The sequence below is a fragment of the Passer domesticus genome, chromosome 3, assembly GCF_036417665.1.
Source record: "Passer domesticus isolate bPasDom1 chromosome 3, bPasDom1.hap1, whole genome shotgun sequence".
NCBI lineage: Eukaryota > Metazoa > Chordata > Aves > Passeriformes > Passeridae > Passer > Passer domesticus.
The window spans coordinates 122,711,541-122,725,653 of NC_087476.1; the positions used below are offsets into that span (position 1 = coordinate 122,711,541).

A 14,113-nucleotide genomic window follows, 5' to 3' on the forward strand; every position below is an offset into this window, starting at 1 on the left:
TCATTTTCTGGGATTAGATATCAGGGTCCAGATCCCTCTATATTTGTGTATAGAGAGCCATTCAGGAGTTACCTCGACAGATTAAGGGTACTGAAGAATATTTTGAAAATTGGAAAATATTCAGCACTAGCATCAGTAAGAATCCAATGTACCCTGATTTCCATCAAAGAAATTCTTTCTTCTAAGACCAAGGTGTCTCATTTCAGAATTCCACTTTTTATAGGATTTTCATCCTTTGCACAGGTAGTGACTTGAAAATGCTGAGGATGGAAGAAGAGAACTGAGGATCTTTATCCCTGTTATTTAGGTAGATGTACAGGTCTTTCAGCTTCATCTCTAAATTAAGGGGTGCTCTCATAGAACACAAGCAAGGCTGCTGCTGTATTTGTCTGTGTGTTAGCTGAGAAAACCCCGAGCCCTTCTTTCATCCCTCCTGCAAGGTCATCAGACAAGTGTACATTAAATCTGAGAATGGTTTGTTGTCAGGAAAGCAATATTCTGCCAGCTTGATATTGAATTTTGTGCGTATCTGTGCACTGGATCACAGTGCCTTAAAAGCAAGTATGAATGCAGTATTAATTGGAGACTGGTCCAGCTCAGAGGGACAGAAAGTCTGACAGTGTACAATGTGTTGCTGACTTTGTTTTTCTCTGTGTTCCTGGTTAATGCGGGGCCAGCTGATGGCCGTGGGCAGTGTCTGGTGTGGGCAGTGTCTGGTGTGGGCAGTGCCTGGTGTGGGCACTGCAGGAGCTGCTGGCCCCAAAGCCAGGGGCAGGCAGCAGGTGCTGCTCTCTCAGGTGGAGCAGGTGGGCAGGTGGCTCTGGGGCTGCCACCTCCTGCCCAGGGCCCACCACACCAACGTGAAGGTGTTTGGAGTGCACAGAGGCTCTTGGGTGCCTCTGCAGCAGTGTGGTGCCTTTGTGCCTCATCAGTGTTTGCCTGGAGGTTTGTGCTGTTTTGCTCCAAGGGAGTGCAGTTCCTGACTTGGCATCTCTGTCAGAAAAGGGCATTAACACTGAAAAAAGGTTAGGGAGACCTCTGAAGTGGGAACCATCACGACAGCTCCTGCAAAAATCACCTGGGAAGTGCTTAGTGTATTGATTTCTCTCTTCACTTGTGTTTTTTCCTAGCAGTGCTCCTTTTGGCAGCTCTTGTAGATGAGTAGAAGTAACTCCAGAGCTGAGTGCTGGCCAGCCTTGCTTTTAAATGTTAGTTTTTGTTGTATCTGGTGTAGTTTTAATCCATTGCCTTCAAATCAGAATGGATCTGTAGTGTTAGCTCCAAATGAAATGCTGATATGGTCAGCACTGCACCAGCGGTGGTTTTTTGTCAGAAAAAAAAGGCAGAAAGCCTGCAGCTTATTCCCAATGTGCATTTGGTGTAATTTAATTTTTGCAAGAGTTTTTTGTTCGCAGTGGATATGCCACTGAGTGGTTGGGTCAGTGTTGGAAGGCTGAGGAGTTTTGAAGGGCTGCAGACCAGTGCAGATCATACAAGGACAAATGTTGGGGTAGCTGTGACAGTGTTAGTGCAGCAGGAATGATACATTTCATTGCTTTAAACAACAACAAAAACAAACAAACACCTTACCAAACAAGCCAATAACACCCCCAAACCCAAAACAAACCAGAAAAACCCAAATCCAAACAAACCACAAACCCCAAAGGTAGGCAGTTGATGATAGTTGCATTTCAACAGTTCTAGGAAATTGAAGGCTGTGTAAGATTTGTTCAGGCATTTAACCCAGAATTTTCACAAGCACCATTCCTTTATCATCTGAGATGAGGGAACATTTGTAGGAAAACATCAGTGTTTCCTAAATCTGTCAGTGGTTTCTAGTTATATCAGCTCTAATAAATAATATTATCTTGCCCCATGAACCTTGCTTTCTTTATCTTCCTAGGCAGTCCCTTCAGCCTGTGACTACAAAGTCCTCTTGCTGAGGCAGCTGGGAGAAGGGAGAGGGAGGGCAGACTCCTACTGGGGGGTTGTTCTCAAGCCCAAAACCACACCTGAGAAACCCCCAAATGCTACCTTTTCTCATAAGTGGTAGTTCTGTTTTTCAGTGATTCTCAGACATACACTTGATCTCTTTAAAGGAATATTTTATGCAGTACTTATTTAAAAGGCAACTTAAAAAAAGAACACTTAAGTGTTAACACATATCTTAATAAGTGACTGCTTTCCTAAAGCAAAGCAGATTTAATATTTCAGGGGTACAGGGGCCTCCTTGAGTGTGTTGCTTATCTGTTGAATTGACACCTCAGACCTTGGTTTAACCCCGGGGGTTTGCTGCCTGCAGTTTACAATGTGCCATTTCCCAAAGAGGCTAGTGTTCCTCCAGTACAAATCAGGATTTTTTTCATCTGTCTTGCAGATGTACAGCACTCATTCATGAAAAGAAAAATACACTCATCTGCATCTATTTATGAGTGTCATATTCTGGATGCTGCCCAAGTCAGCTCAAGCTGCATGCACAGCATTTGGCCAGAGGCAAAAAGCTCCTTTATTCCCAAGGTTCATGTTTAGCAGTGGACCAAATCCCATCTCAATTCCACCAGGGTAAATTATCAGTTGAGTAATCCTAGTGTTACAATGGCATAATTGAGATGGAACTTGGCTTGTAGCACTGCCATTTTTTCCTCCTGCCATGGCTTTTTCCTGCCAGGATTCTTGCTGAAATCAGTGGGGGTTCATGTCAGGGTCTAAGCCTTAAGCTGCTGCTCTGCAGGGTTGGGGTGCAGGCTACAGCAGAAAAATAGACCCCTAAAAGAGGAATTACAGAAGAAAGTGCTGTAATGCTGCTGTTGGCTGGAAGTCATCCCAGGGATTATTTGGAATGCTGTGCATTTTAAGGATGAAAGCAAGCAGGGCTTGAGCATGTAACAGGGTGGTAGAGCAGTTGTTGTGCCTCCTCTAGCTTATTGATGTTTTATTTCATTCCTTTGCTAAACTGGACCAGTGAAATATGTGCTCACACATTGGATGATGGTGCTCAGCAAGAGCTGCTATTGCCCCTGCCACCAAGAGGGAGGCAAATGTTCATGCAGGGCATAAATGGAGGCTCAGCATAATTAAATACCAGCTCAGAAGAGCTGCTATTGCCCCTGCCACCAAGAGGGAGGCAAATGTTCATACAGGGCATAAATGGAGGCTCAGCATCAATAAATCCCAGCTCAGAAGAGCTGCTGTTGCCCCTGGCCCCAGAAGGGAGGCAGTGTTCACACAGGATATCAGTGGAGGCTCAGCATCAATAAATCCCAGCTCAGAAGAGCTGCTGTTGCCCCTGGCCCCAGAAGGGAGCCAGTGTTCACACAGGATATCAGTGGAGGCTCAGCATCAATAAATCCCAGCTCAGAAGAGCTGCTGTTGCCCCTGGCCCCAGCAGGGAGGCAGTGTTCACACAGGATATCAGTGGAGGCTCAGCATCAATAAATCCCGGCTCAGAAGAGCTGCTGTTGCCCCTGGCCCCAGAAGGGAGGCAGTGTTCACACAGGATATAAATGGAGGCTCAGCATCAATAAATCCCGGCTCAGAAGAGCTGCTGTTGCCCCTGGCCCCAGAAGGGAGGCAGTGTTCACACAGGATATCAGTGGAGGCTCAGCATCAATAAATCCCAGCTCAGAAGAGCTGCTGTTGCCCCTGGCCCCAGAAGGGAGGCAGTGTTCACACAGGATATCAGTGGAGGCCGTAATAAATCAGTAAGTAGTGAGCTACCTTGGCTGGCAGTGCACAGGTTGATTGGCACTGCTGATCCCACATGCAGGATCTGGAACCATGGGAAGCACAGTCCCTGTGTCTGCTGCAGGAGGAGTGAAGGGTAAAATGGATGAGATGGGGCTGGCTCTGCCTGGTGTGGGCTGTGAGCTGGGCAGTTCTTTCCTCAGCACAGGTAGCTGACATTGCCCATGGCTTCAAGGAGGGTTCCCCAAGCCACAGCTGCCTGCTTCCTCCCTCTGGAGTTCTGCTGATTTGGTGTTTTGGTGATCTTGTGTTTTCCAGCAATGGGTAGAAGGGCTTGGATCCATCATACACAACTTCAGAGCTAACAATGTCAGCCCAATGACGTGTCTCAAGAAACAGTAAGTTACTTTCTTTCCTCCCCTTTCTCCTTTATTTTTCTGTCCTTGTGTTTTCCTTGTTGGATTTGGAAAAAAAAAAAAAACAGTTGCTTTTTGTAGTTTGACATTTACAAAACAATGTCAATAAGAACTGGTGTTAAATGAGTTAAGAGTCTGTCTTTTATTGAGACTAAGGATGTCTCAAGGCTATATCTGGCACCTGCCCAGGAGAAATTGCAGGAGAATTTATAACTGTTCATTTGATTTATTGCAGTGTATGTCTTAATTATTGGTTGGTTTGTTTTTTCTTTGATGCATATGCAAGCAAAACCCCGTGAGACTTTCTCATCTTCACACTGGTGTTAATTGCTGTACTGATTTTTTTGGGCTGCTTTTTGCCTTTACAGTTAAAGAACTGCCCTGCCTCAAGCACTAAAAGGTTACAGAAAAATGGTTTTATTGCAGAACAATTATTTGTTTGTACTCATTTAGCAGACATGGTAACAAGTTAAACACAAGCATCTAGACCCCAATTATAATAAACAGTATTTTAAAAATATTTCATTCCTAATTTCAGCTGGATGAAGCTGGCCTTTCTAACAAACACAAATGGGAAAATTCCAGTTCGGAGGTAAGCACATTGGGGAGCTCAAGGGTTTTTTCACTTCCTAGTTCTAGAATTTTAATAAAATTCTGTGGCTTAATAATGGAATATAATATTAATGTTACTGCTAATAGACATGTAAAAGTACAGAATTAGATATTCTTACCTGCCCTCCTCGGTAAGCTAGGCAGGACTTCTTATCAGCCTAGTAATTTATATTTTTTTTGCAGTCCATTATAAAGATATGAGTTCTTCTAATAGTTTTCGAAGTCACTTAGAGCTAAGAGCATCAGATTTCTCAGCCTGACATTCCCCAAACTCTGGGGTGGGTTTTTCAGTTGTAAAATTTGATAAAGTACTGTAAAAAAAGAACCATAAAAGCTTGCAGGCCAGTTAAGTAGAGGACAAAAAGGTACTTTTAAACTGCAGTTCCTTGTAAAATAGACATGTATGTGTCTGCCAGAAATGCTCCTGCTTTTATAGGAACCCCCAGGATAATATTTGGGTTTGTCCACGTGGTAAATGAGCTGTTGGGTTACTTGTTGGGAACAGCAAGGCCAGAGCAGCACTTTCCTTCTGCTCAGCTGTTAACTATTGCAGGTGACTGGTTTTCAGTCCTCTGGCTAGAAAACAGTGCTCCCCCTCCTGCTCTGGGACCTCATTCCTGCCCAAACACTGAGCTGCTTTTCTCTTCACAAAGTACATGCAAAGCAGAGTTTTGGGGCATGCTGCTTTTCCATAGAGAGGAGCTCCCAGAAGGGAGCAAGAGGGAGGATTTTGTAAGATAAGCCCCGCACAACTTTTTGTTTTCCAAGGGAGGAAAAGAGGATTTTGCATCTGTAGGATCTGCAAAAAGACAGAGGGCCTGCCATGCTGCTTTCCAGGCTTCTAAAGAAGCTCATGGCTCAGGTTGACAGTGTTGCAGCTGCTGCAGTGTGTTCCCCTCCCAGTTCCCACTGGCCAGGTCCCTGCTCATCCCTCAGCCCCAGCTGCCACGGGCCCCTCCTTGCAGGAGTGCCACGAGGAGCATCAGCAGCTGGAGGGGGACGAGGGGGAGCAGTGCCACAGGGACACATCCACCCTCAGGGCTTCACAGCTGTATGCCTGTGCTTGAACACAGAACCCCATTCCACAGCATGAATTTACAGTGTGCTAGCTTGTCTGAAACTGTTTCTGCCTTTAAATATTTCACATCACATTTAGTGAGGCATAAATTCTCTCTGTTGGGCTGCAGATACTGATTTGTGTATGCAGGCTGGCTTAAAGATCCAGTTCACTGGGTCCAGTGTATTCAATCTTTAAATTTGAATTTGCACTATTTACAGGCTACCATAGATCAGTCCCTAGCAGTTTAATTTATTGTAAGAGAAGGTTGCTTATAAATTTGTAAGGGATCTGCTGTTCCATGGAGCTGAATCTGGATACTCCAAGGGGTGTGCTGTCTTGGTCTGGGTGAGATGTGGCACATTTTGGGGCTCACAGGGAAGTGGGGTGTGACCCACTCAAAGCATGGGGAGAGGTGTCAGTGAGAAGAGGAACAGGAATGGAGGAGAGGAGAAAGCAATGTGCTCTGCAGAGCTGCCCTGCAGAAGAGGGGAGCCAGGGCCCTGAGGTGGGGTGGCAGGGCCCTGGGGCTGGAGCTGCTGATCCTGGGGTGGGACACACACACACACACACACACACACACACACACACCCCCAGGGCTCAGCCTGGGGTGGGGGTTCACTGCCTCCCCCCCGCCACGAGCCTTCCTGCAGGGAAGGGAGGGTCCAGGAGAAGGGATGTGTGCCTGAGGAGGGCAGGCCAGGGAGCCCGGGGCAGTGTGAGCTGAGTGCCTCTGCCTTGCAGGGCCACCAAAGCTGCACATTTGCTCCCCAGGCTTCCCCCAGTGCCTCTTGCACAGGTTTAAACCACTGGTGCTCCCCTCCAGCTGACCTGTCCCTTTAACCTGTTTAAATCCACTGTTGTTTATTGAGCCCTGCTTCCTCCTGCTGCTGCAGCAATTGCTGTAGCTCTGGGATGCACACGGGAGGGTTTCTCTCCCAGGAGCAGAACCCCCAGCAGCTCTGTTCAGAATGTGTATCACAAGAGCCACCTGTATTTCATTTTTACACAGAGGTGCAGTAAAACACCAAGGGAAAAAAAACCAAACCTCACCTGCAGAATCAGAGCTCCTTGCATTTCCTCCCAAGTTTGAAACAAATTTTGCAGCTGCCACATTCCCCATAGGGAGTGGTGAGCCTTGAGGAGGTGACACTGTTGGTGGTAAATGCCAAAATATTCGTGACTCCTGGGCTCTGCAGTTGGGAGTTGCAAAGTCACAAAGATCTTTCTCAAGCCACTTTTGGATTTTAATGTGTTCTGGGGCCTAGGTCTGCTGCTGTTGATGTGCTGTGCTTAGGAGAGAAGAAATGCTGGCTGTTAGCAGTGTGAAAGCCTTGGGAGAGTAGCAGTTCTGCCTTCTGGGCTTTGATAAATTTTAGCAGTCTGAGGCTAGAGTGACATTTACAGCTCTTGCAAAGGCATGGCATTTGTGAGATATTTTGTGTGTTCAGATTTTAACACTGCTGTAACAGATGAATAAACAGGTCAGCATTTGTAAAGAAAAAAAAAATCTGCTTGGTTTCTTGAACTTTCTGCTGGCAGAAAATTTATTTTCTGTGTGAGTGAGTTGCACCTGCTCATTTAGAGCCTGGTTAGAAATTAGCTTTGCTCAGACTGTGCTTCTCCCTTTGTGTAACTACATTTAAAAGGGTTCAAGCAAGTTTAGGTTCCAACTATGAAAATATATAGTAAAAAAAGAAAGAGCTCAACTATGACAAATGGACATAAATCTGTTTTTCAGTAATTAAATTGATTTGAAAGTGGAGGTTTTTTAAGTGTGTTTCATATCAATTACTCCAGAGTGTCTGGAAGAAATCTGTTGCAGTACTTCAGTGGTGGCTGGAAATCAAAGTTAGATAATTTCCTGTACAGTGTAGGCAGGTCAAGCCCAGCTGATAAATTCAGTGGAGCCACGGTAGAAGATTGATTCCCACAGGTTGTGCTGGCTTGATTTTTGAGGTGATGGTTGGAAAGTGCTGAAGGTCAGAGGTAACCAAGTCATTTAATCCATTAGCAAGCACAGCAGAGTCACATGCTCAGTTCCAGAGGTGGGAAGTATTTTCAGTATTTATGAGGAAGTGCATATGTTATGTTAGCATGAGCCCCAAACGCTGCAGGTGGAACATGGGGAGTAAACACCTGCAGGTGTCAAGGTGAATGTAAATCTGCTGGGGTGCAGTCTCTTCTGATAGAAGGAAAAGCAGTTTTATTTGCAATAGCCTGGGCAAAATGATCGTGTCACACTGTATTTTTACAATCTTTTTTGATTCATGCAATCTCCTCTACACTGCTGCTGTCATTACAAATTACTGCTGTGCTTGCTGTCAGCTTTTGTGAAATTAAAAAAAAATACATTTGGCATCAAAAGTAAGTTCCCTGCAGCCATGGAATCTTGGCACACATCTGATTAATTACTTACACCAATATTACATGTTTTACAGCACATTTATTATTGGAGTCCAATTCATTACAAAAGACATAGAAATTTACAGGGCTGGAAATAGGTTGTAAATTGTAGAGCTAACATTACTCTGTGGTTTAGAATTAGCAGAAAAAATAGATGCCTGAGGATTTTTTTAAGAAACAAGTGCCTAAAGTTAAACTCAGTCTATATTTTAGTGAAAATATCTTGGTACTTATCAGCTTTAGAAAATTACACAGCTAACTTGGATGTCTAAATAGGGACATAGAAATCTAACTGTTGTAAGGACCCAGTAAGAAGGAAAACATGGCTAAGTTTTGTTAAAATATTTTTTTATTATTTAGATATTTTCACTTCCTGATTTTAATTTTATTAGTATGAAAATATTTACTTAGGCAGTTTAGAGTGTTTTGGAGAATAAAACAACCATGAATTGCTATGGCAACAAATAGCAGCCACAATTTGTTTCAGGTCTCTTGCCAAGTGAAATTATTTATTATGCACGAGATTAAGTGAAAGTCTCAGCAAATGCTTGTCTGGCTTGGTGGTGAGGAGCACGTTCCCAGCAGCAGCCGTGGGGTGTTTCCCCGTGTGAGCTTTGCTGGAACATCCTGGATGAGGCTGAAGGCTCTCCCTGCAGACGAGGACACCAGAACCAGGGGGCTGTGGGTCACAGCCCTGAACAGAGGGCAGGGCAGCGTCGGGTTGGGATGCCCCCTCCATCCCAGGGGTCATTCTGACTCTTCTCAAAGGGAATCAGAAATGGACTCTCTGCTGTCAGTCCCACCAAACAGAGCACTTCTGTGGGATTGGTCTGGTTCCCAGTGAAGTCATGCTTTGGGAGGGAGCAGGATGCTCTCAGTGTGGTGGAATATCCAGCTGGGGGTCTGTGTGCAGCAGGGCTGGGACAGGGGAGCTGTTGGTGCTCTCAGTGCTGGGAGCTCAGGGAGCATCCAGAGGGGGCCCTGCGGCAGGGACTGGGATGTGCCGGGTGCCTGGGAGCCTGACAGCAGCTGCAGGAACAGGAGAGAGGAGGGAACAGCCTTAGGAGCAGCCCAGTCTGCCTTGTGGAGGCGCAGTTTAATGCTGGGGTGGAGGGGAAGCCACCACAGCCCGGGGGGACCAAGGGAAACTCCTTCCTCCGAGAACCTGCAGCTTTGGGAGCAGTCACTGGTGCCAGCACACAGCTTAGAGAGCCAGCAGAAGGGTGCTGTGCATGGCTCTGTACCCCAGTACTGGGGAAACCCCTCTTGGGTTTGCAGTTCATTATTTGGATGTGTTCCTGACGGCTGCAGGCAGAGCAGTGCTGCTCTCTGCAGCTCGGAGCGCTTCTTGCACTGCACTCTTGGAACTGCTTGCATTCATCGCTGAAGCCAGGGCAGGGCTGGCAGTGAGAGCAGGAGAAAGCTGATTGTTTTTAAATGACTGACATTTCTCTGTTTTTGTTTTTGTTTTTTTTTTTTTTTCCTCTCTCCACTGTTTTTTGTTGTAGCATAACCAGAACCTTTGCATCAGGTAAAACGGAAAAAGTGATCTTTCAGGCACTGAAGGAATTGGGTCTTCCCAGCGGAAAGGTATTTGGTGGCTGTGAATAGCTGCTTTTGTGTTCTGATAAGGTGGTGACTCACTCACGTTTGTAGCTGTAATCGAAGCCATTTGCATCACAAAAAGCGCGTTACTTACTGTTGCTGGAGGTTGTTTACCAGAGCCAAAATGTAATTAAATCTGTATGGCACAGAGGTCCTTAAACCTCCTAGAGGAGGCTTCCCTTCTTTTCTGTCACAAACTACCTCTTGTTCATTTATGCTAAGTATATGAGCACAAAATATGCATGTAATGGATTGCTTTGTTGAATTTCTGGGACTCCTCCTGCTCTTGCTCCCCTCCTTTGGAGAGCTGCTCTCCAGCTCTGTCCCACTCCAGGGGAGCCCCTGCCAGCAGCCCCAGAGAGGTGATGGCTTCAGCTTCTGGGGTTTGGCTTGGTTGTTTTTTTTTCAAGCTTCAGAAGAAAAATGGATTGTTTTCCAGCTCTGTGTTTATGTAGAATTATTATTACAGTGAGGTTACAATACAAGCACATCAAACAGATCTACAATAAAGATGAACTTAGAATTACTTTGAGAGAGTACAAAAGAAACCAGGTAAATTTATACTTGGAAAGGCGCTAAACCAGTTCTCTGTTGCTTTATTTTCTGATATAAGATACTCTCTTGGGAAAAGAGCACATAAGGTCTCTTGTCTGGATAAATGTACCTTTGCATTTCATTGCAGAATGATGAAATTGAGCCTGCAGCTTTTACTTATGAGAAATTTTATGAGCTTACCCAAAAGATATGTCCCCGAACTGACATAGAGGACCTCTTTAAGAAGATGTAAGTTCAGATTTCATATAATCTTGCTTTAAAGACAATTTGTTGTATTTTTAGTCCATAACTAATAGTTGCAGAGCACTGTAAAATGTATCTGCCCTTGAATCCTATAGCATCAGCAGTACTTTAGAACAAGCTCCAGTCTATGTTTTACCCTTTCCTCCTTCTCTGACTGTAAATGTAAAAGTTCACTCTGTATTTTAGAGCAACTTTTACATGAGTTAAAGGAAGCACCTGGAACTTTTTTTTTTGCATTGGCTTTGCTAACAACTGTAATTTTTAACTTGCTCCTTTAGGTGATTAACACAGTACGTGAACTAATTAAATTAAGTAAGAAATTTGAAGTTTGGAAAGTTTCTTCACTAAATTTACTCTCAGCTGGAGGACTTACATGTTGTTTTATGATGTAATGTTTGTTCAGGGTAGGAAGGTGTGGTGTGGGAGGTATATTGTGCAAGCATAGACAGTTGGCATGTTTTCTGGGACTGTTCATTTTGGGACTATGGAGCTAGCTTCAAGTAGAAGATAGGAGGTGGTTTTAAAAGTGTCAACAATGTCAACATGTAAATCATACCTACTGTAGCATCGTGTACAAAAACTCACATTCTCTAATAAATTCCTTTTCAGCAATGGAGACAAAACTGATTATTTAACGGTAGACCAATTAGTGAGCTTTCTAAATGAAGTAAGCTTTTTCATACATTAACTCCCCTCCCAGTCTGTCTGCAGTTGCTTGTCCAGCCCTCCCATGCATGCCTGTGCTCCTGACCTGCTGTGGGAACATCCAGGGAGAAATCAGCCCCAGCCCCGTGTGCCCTCTGCTCTCTGCACCCTGGCCTTCAGCTGCAGCTCTTGGCTCCTTGTTGCTGTGCTGTGCTGTGTGTCCTGTGTGTTTTGTGCTTTTTATGCTGTTCCATTCCACTCAAATGCACCCAGTGCTGGATTGCAGGCAGGTCTTTTACCTGTAGGCCCCAGCTAAATACATCCAGTCCTTCTAGAACAGCAGAAAACCTGAAGTAGGCGTTTATAAACAGGGACTTGATTCTCCTCAGCACTAGTATTTCAATCTGTTACAAATCCACGAGCTAAGAGGATATTTTAAGAGTTTGTGTATGGATTTTAAAATACCATGTGTGCAGAATAGGAGGAGGAAATATTTTTATTGCTTATTTCCAGAATTCAGTTGTTGGCAGATGTATTTAGTATTTCTTAAAAGCATCACAAGTGTGTGAAGTAGTTCAATGAACAGTGTGGGCTTGGCTCTTTTCTATTCCTAAAGCACAGTAAGTTATAGAAAACTGGCTGGTTTGCAATTCCAGCAATAAATGCAGCATGTGGATTAGACAAGAGCACACCCATGGGAAACACACACATCCCACTGGGTTTTGTACCAGTAGATTATTGTCATCCTCAACATGGGAAGCTGCCAGCCTCACTATGTGACATTTTTATGTGCATTGCCAAAAAATCTCTCCATCTCAAATTGTTTTACTAGTTATAGTTCAGTTTTAAATATTTATATATATATATTTATATTTATATTTATATACACGTGTTTATTTATTGGATACTTCAATCTGAAGATCCAAACTGTAAGTTCCCTATATATAAAATTTAGAATGTAATTTTATTTTTCAGTACAGAACATGTGCCTTACTCTTCACTAAATCTGAATTACTTGCAGAAAGGGTGTTCAGAAAGCAAAGAGAGAGAGAGATTAACAGCTTGATTACATAATTGGGGTTACATACTTGGGGCTTTAGTTCATATCTGTTGGCAAGGCTTACTGCTGTGAGGCATCCTTTGATCACAGCTGTTTCCACAATTCAGTGTCTGAGTGGTTGCAGGGCTGGGTCAGAGCTAAAGCTTGTCATCTTTGCTTCTGCATTGGGAGAGAAAGGACAGAGCTGTGGTTTAAAGGATAAATTACCCTTTACAGCACCTCAGCCCAGTTCACCTGCAGTGCTAGGTGCATTCTACTGCCTGAAGCACGCAGCCCCATCCCCACTTTAAACCACTTCAGATTTCTTTAGTGTCACTCTTCATTTTCAGGTAAATTACTGTTTTATCTTTATTTTTAAATTGATTTAAATATAAAATTGAAACCCCCTATCTTCAGTAACTGATTGAAAAATTAAGATTGAGTTGCTGTGCTCTCAATTTTGTGTGTCTTTAGCAGTTCTTTTTACAGAATTAGAAACATTATTTTATATAGGTAAAGATAGGTAATGTTGGGGAAATGCATAGGTAGTATTGGGGAAAAATGCATCTTATTGACTACATTCATATTGACAAAATACATTTTGCAGTTGGAAATCCTGTGGTGGGCCCCTTTGGTTTAGGACCAGAGCTGGCAAAAATGACTCAAGTGTTTTTTCCAGGGAAGGACGTTTATTCTGGTGACTGCAACCAATGCCTTTGGTCTGTGCTGGAGGTCTTTGGCCTCCAGCCGGAGTTTGAAGTTTGGGTCATCATTTGAAAGGACAAGAGGGCCCAGAATGTGCCTCCTGGAGGGCTCCTTTCTGTCCCCCTGGCTGCTGGCCAGCACTGCAATTAGCAGTGGTGTCTAATGCTGGCAAATATAGAAAGGTTATTATCATTACATAGCAGAGGGGAGTTCCTTGGCAGAGCAACTCTTCACAAGACTCTCACTTAAATTATTTTGAAGTGACCTCCAAGGCATGCTGCAGAAGCTCTAAGTGTTATGGGTTTTTAAGAGAGCATGAGTGAGGATGTGTTACTGGGGATGAGAGCAGAGTGAGCAGCTTTCCTGGAGTTTGTCCAAACTCCTGTCTCTATCTGACTTCTAAATGCTGCTGGCTGACAGATGATTTAATTGTGCTTTGGTATTAAAGCTTCTGGGAAGGTTTTAGAAACTTAATTGTTGTCACGCACTGAGTATTTCGTCTAGATCTCCTATTTTTAAAGTCAGATTTTGGAAAAAAATAGGAAGAAATATAGTAGAAAAGGGACTGAAATCACTACCACTGAGATTTGCTCCTGCAGTTCATTCACAGCAATAAAATAACAAGGCAAGTAACAGTTTAAATGGAATTTTCAGTAGTCCATTCTTTTGGGAGGCAGGTGTGGGGAGATCCTTTCCTATTCCCAAGTCCTTGCTCTTCCTCCCTCTCTCTCTTCCAGTTTCTTCCTCCTCCTCCCTCCTTCCCACTCCCTCTTTCCATCCCCCAGCTGTCCATCTCCCCAAAAGGGCCTTCTCACGCCCCAGGGCAGGTGCTGGTTTTAGTTAGAGCTGGTTTTAGCACGCTGAGCTGTGTCTGAGGGGCTGGGGCAGCTGGGGAGGAGGCTGGGTGAGCTCTTCTCTCCCTGCAAACCCTCTGGGCACCCTTTCTCCCCCTGCTCCCAGGCAGTTCACCTGCTCTGGCTGGCAGTGCCTGCTCCGAGGTGCCCTGCTGGGGAACCAGAACAGCCCGACACAGCTCTGCTGCACCTGGGGCATGCTCTCTGCTGAGATGAAATTTCACACTTCAGTTTCTGGTGAAAACAAACCACGAGTTCCCTGTGCCACCACCAAGCTCTGGGTGCAGAATGT

The 14,113-nt window shown here is 44.5% G+C and overlaps 1 protein-coding gene across 9 annotated transcripts in view; it reads left to right on the forward strand.

The window, feature by feature from the left end:
• The window catches only part of PLCB4 (phospholipase C beta 4), a 191,156-nt gene that overhangs the window by 113,325 nt on the left and 63,718 nt on the right, over positions 1 to 14,113 (forward strand). For all 9 annotated transcript variants that reach the window (XM_064415698.1, XM_064415699.1, XM_064415696.1 and 6 more), the window contains 5 exons: positions 4,003 to 4,082; positions 4,639 to 4,692; positions 9,684 to 9,765; positions 10,463 to 10,563; positions 11,188 to 11,245. In XM_064415698.1, the coding sequence (XP_064271768.1) occupies positions 4,003 to 4,082; positions 4,639 to 4,692; positions 9,684 to 9,765; positions 10,463 to 10,563; positions 11,188 to 11,245 (375 nt within the window). The remainder of the gene's footprint in view (positions 1 to 4,002; positions 4,083 to 4,638; positions 4,693 to 9,683; positions 9,766 to 10,462; positions 10,564 to 11,187; positions 11,246 to 14,113) is intronic.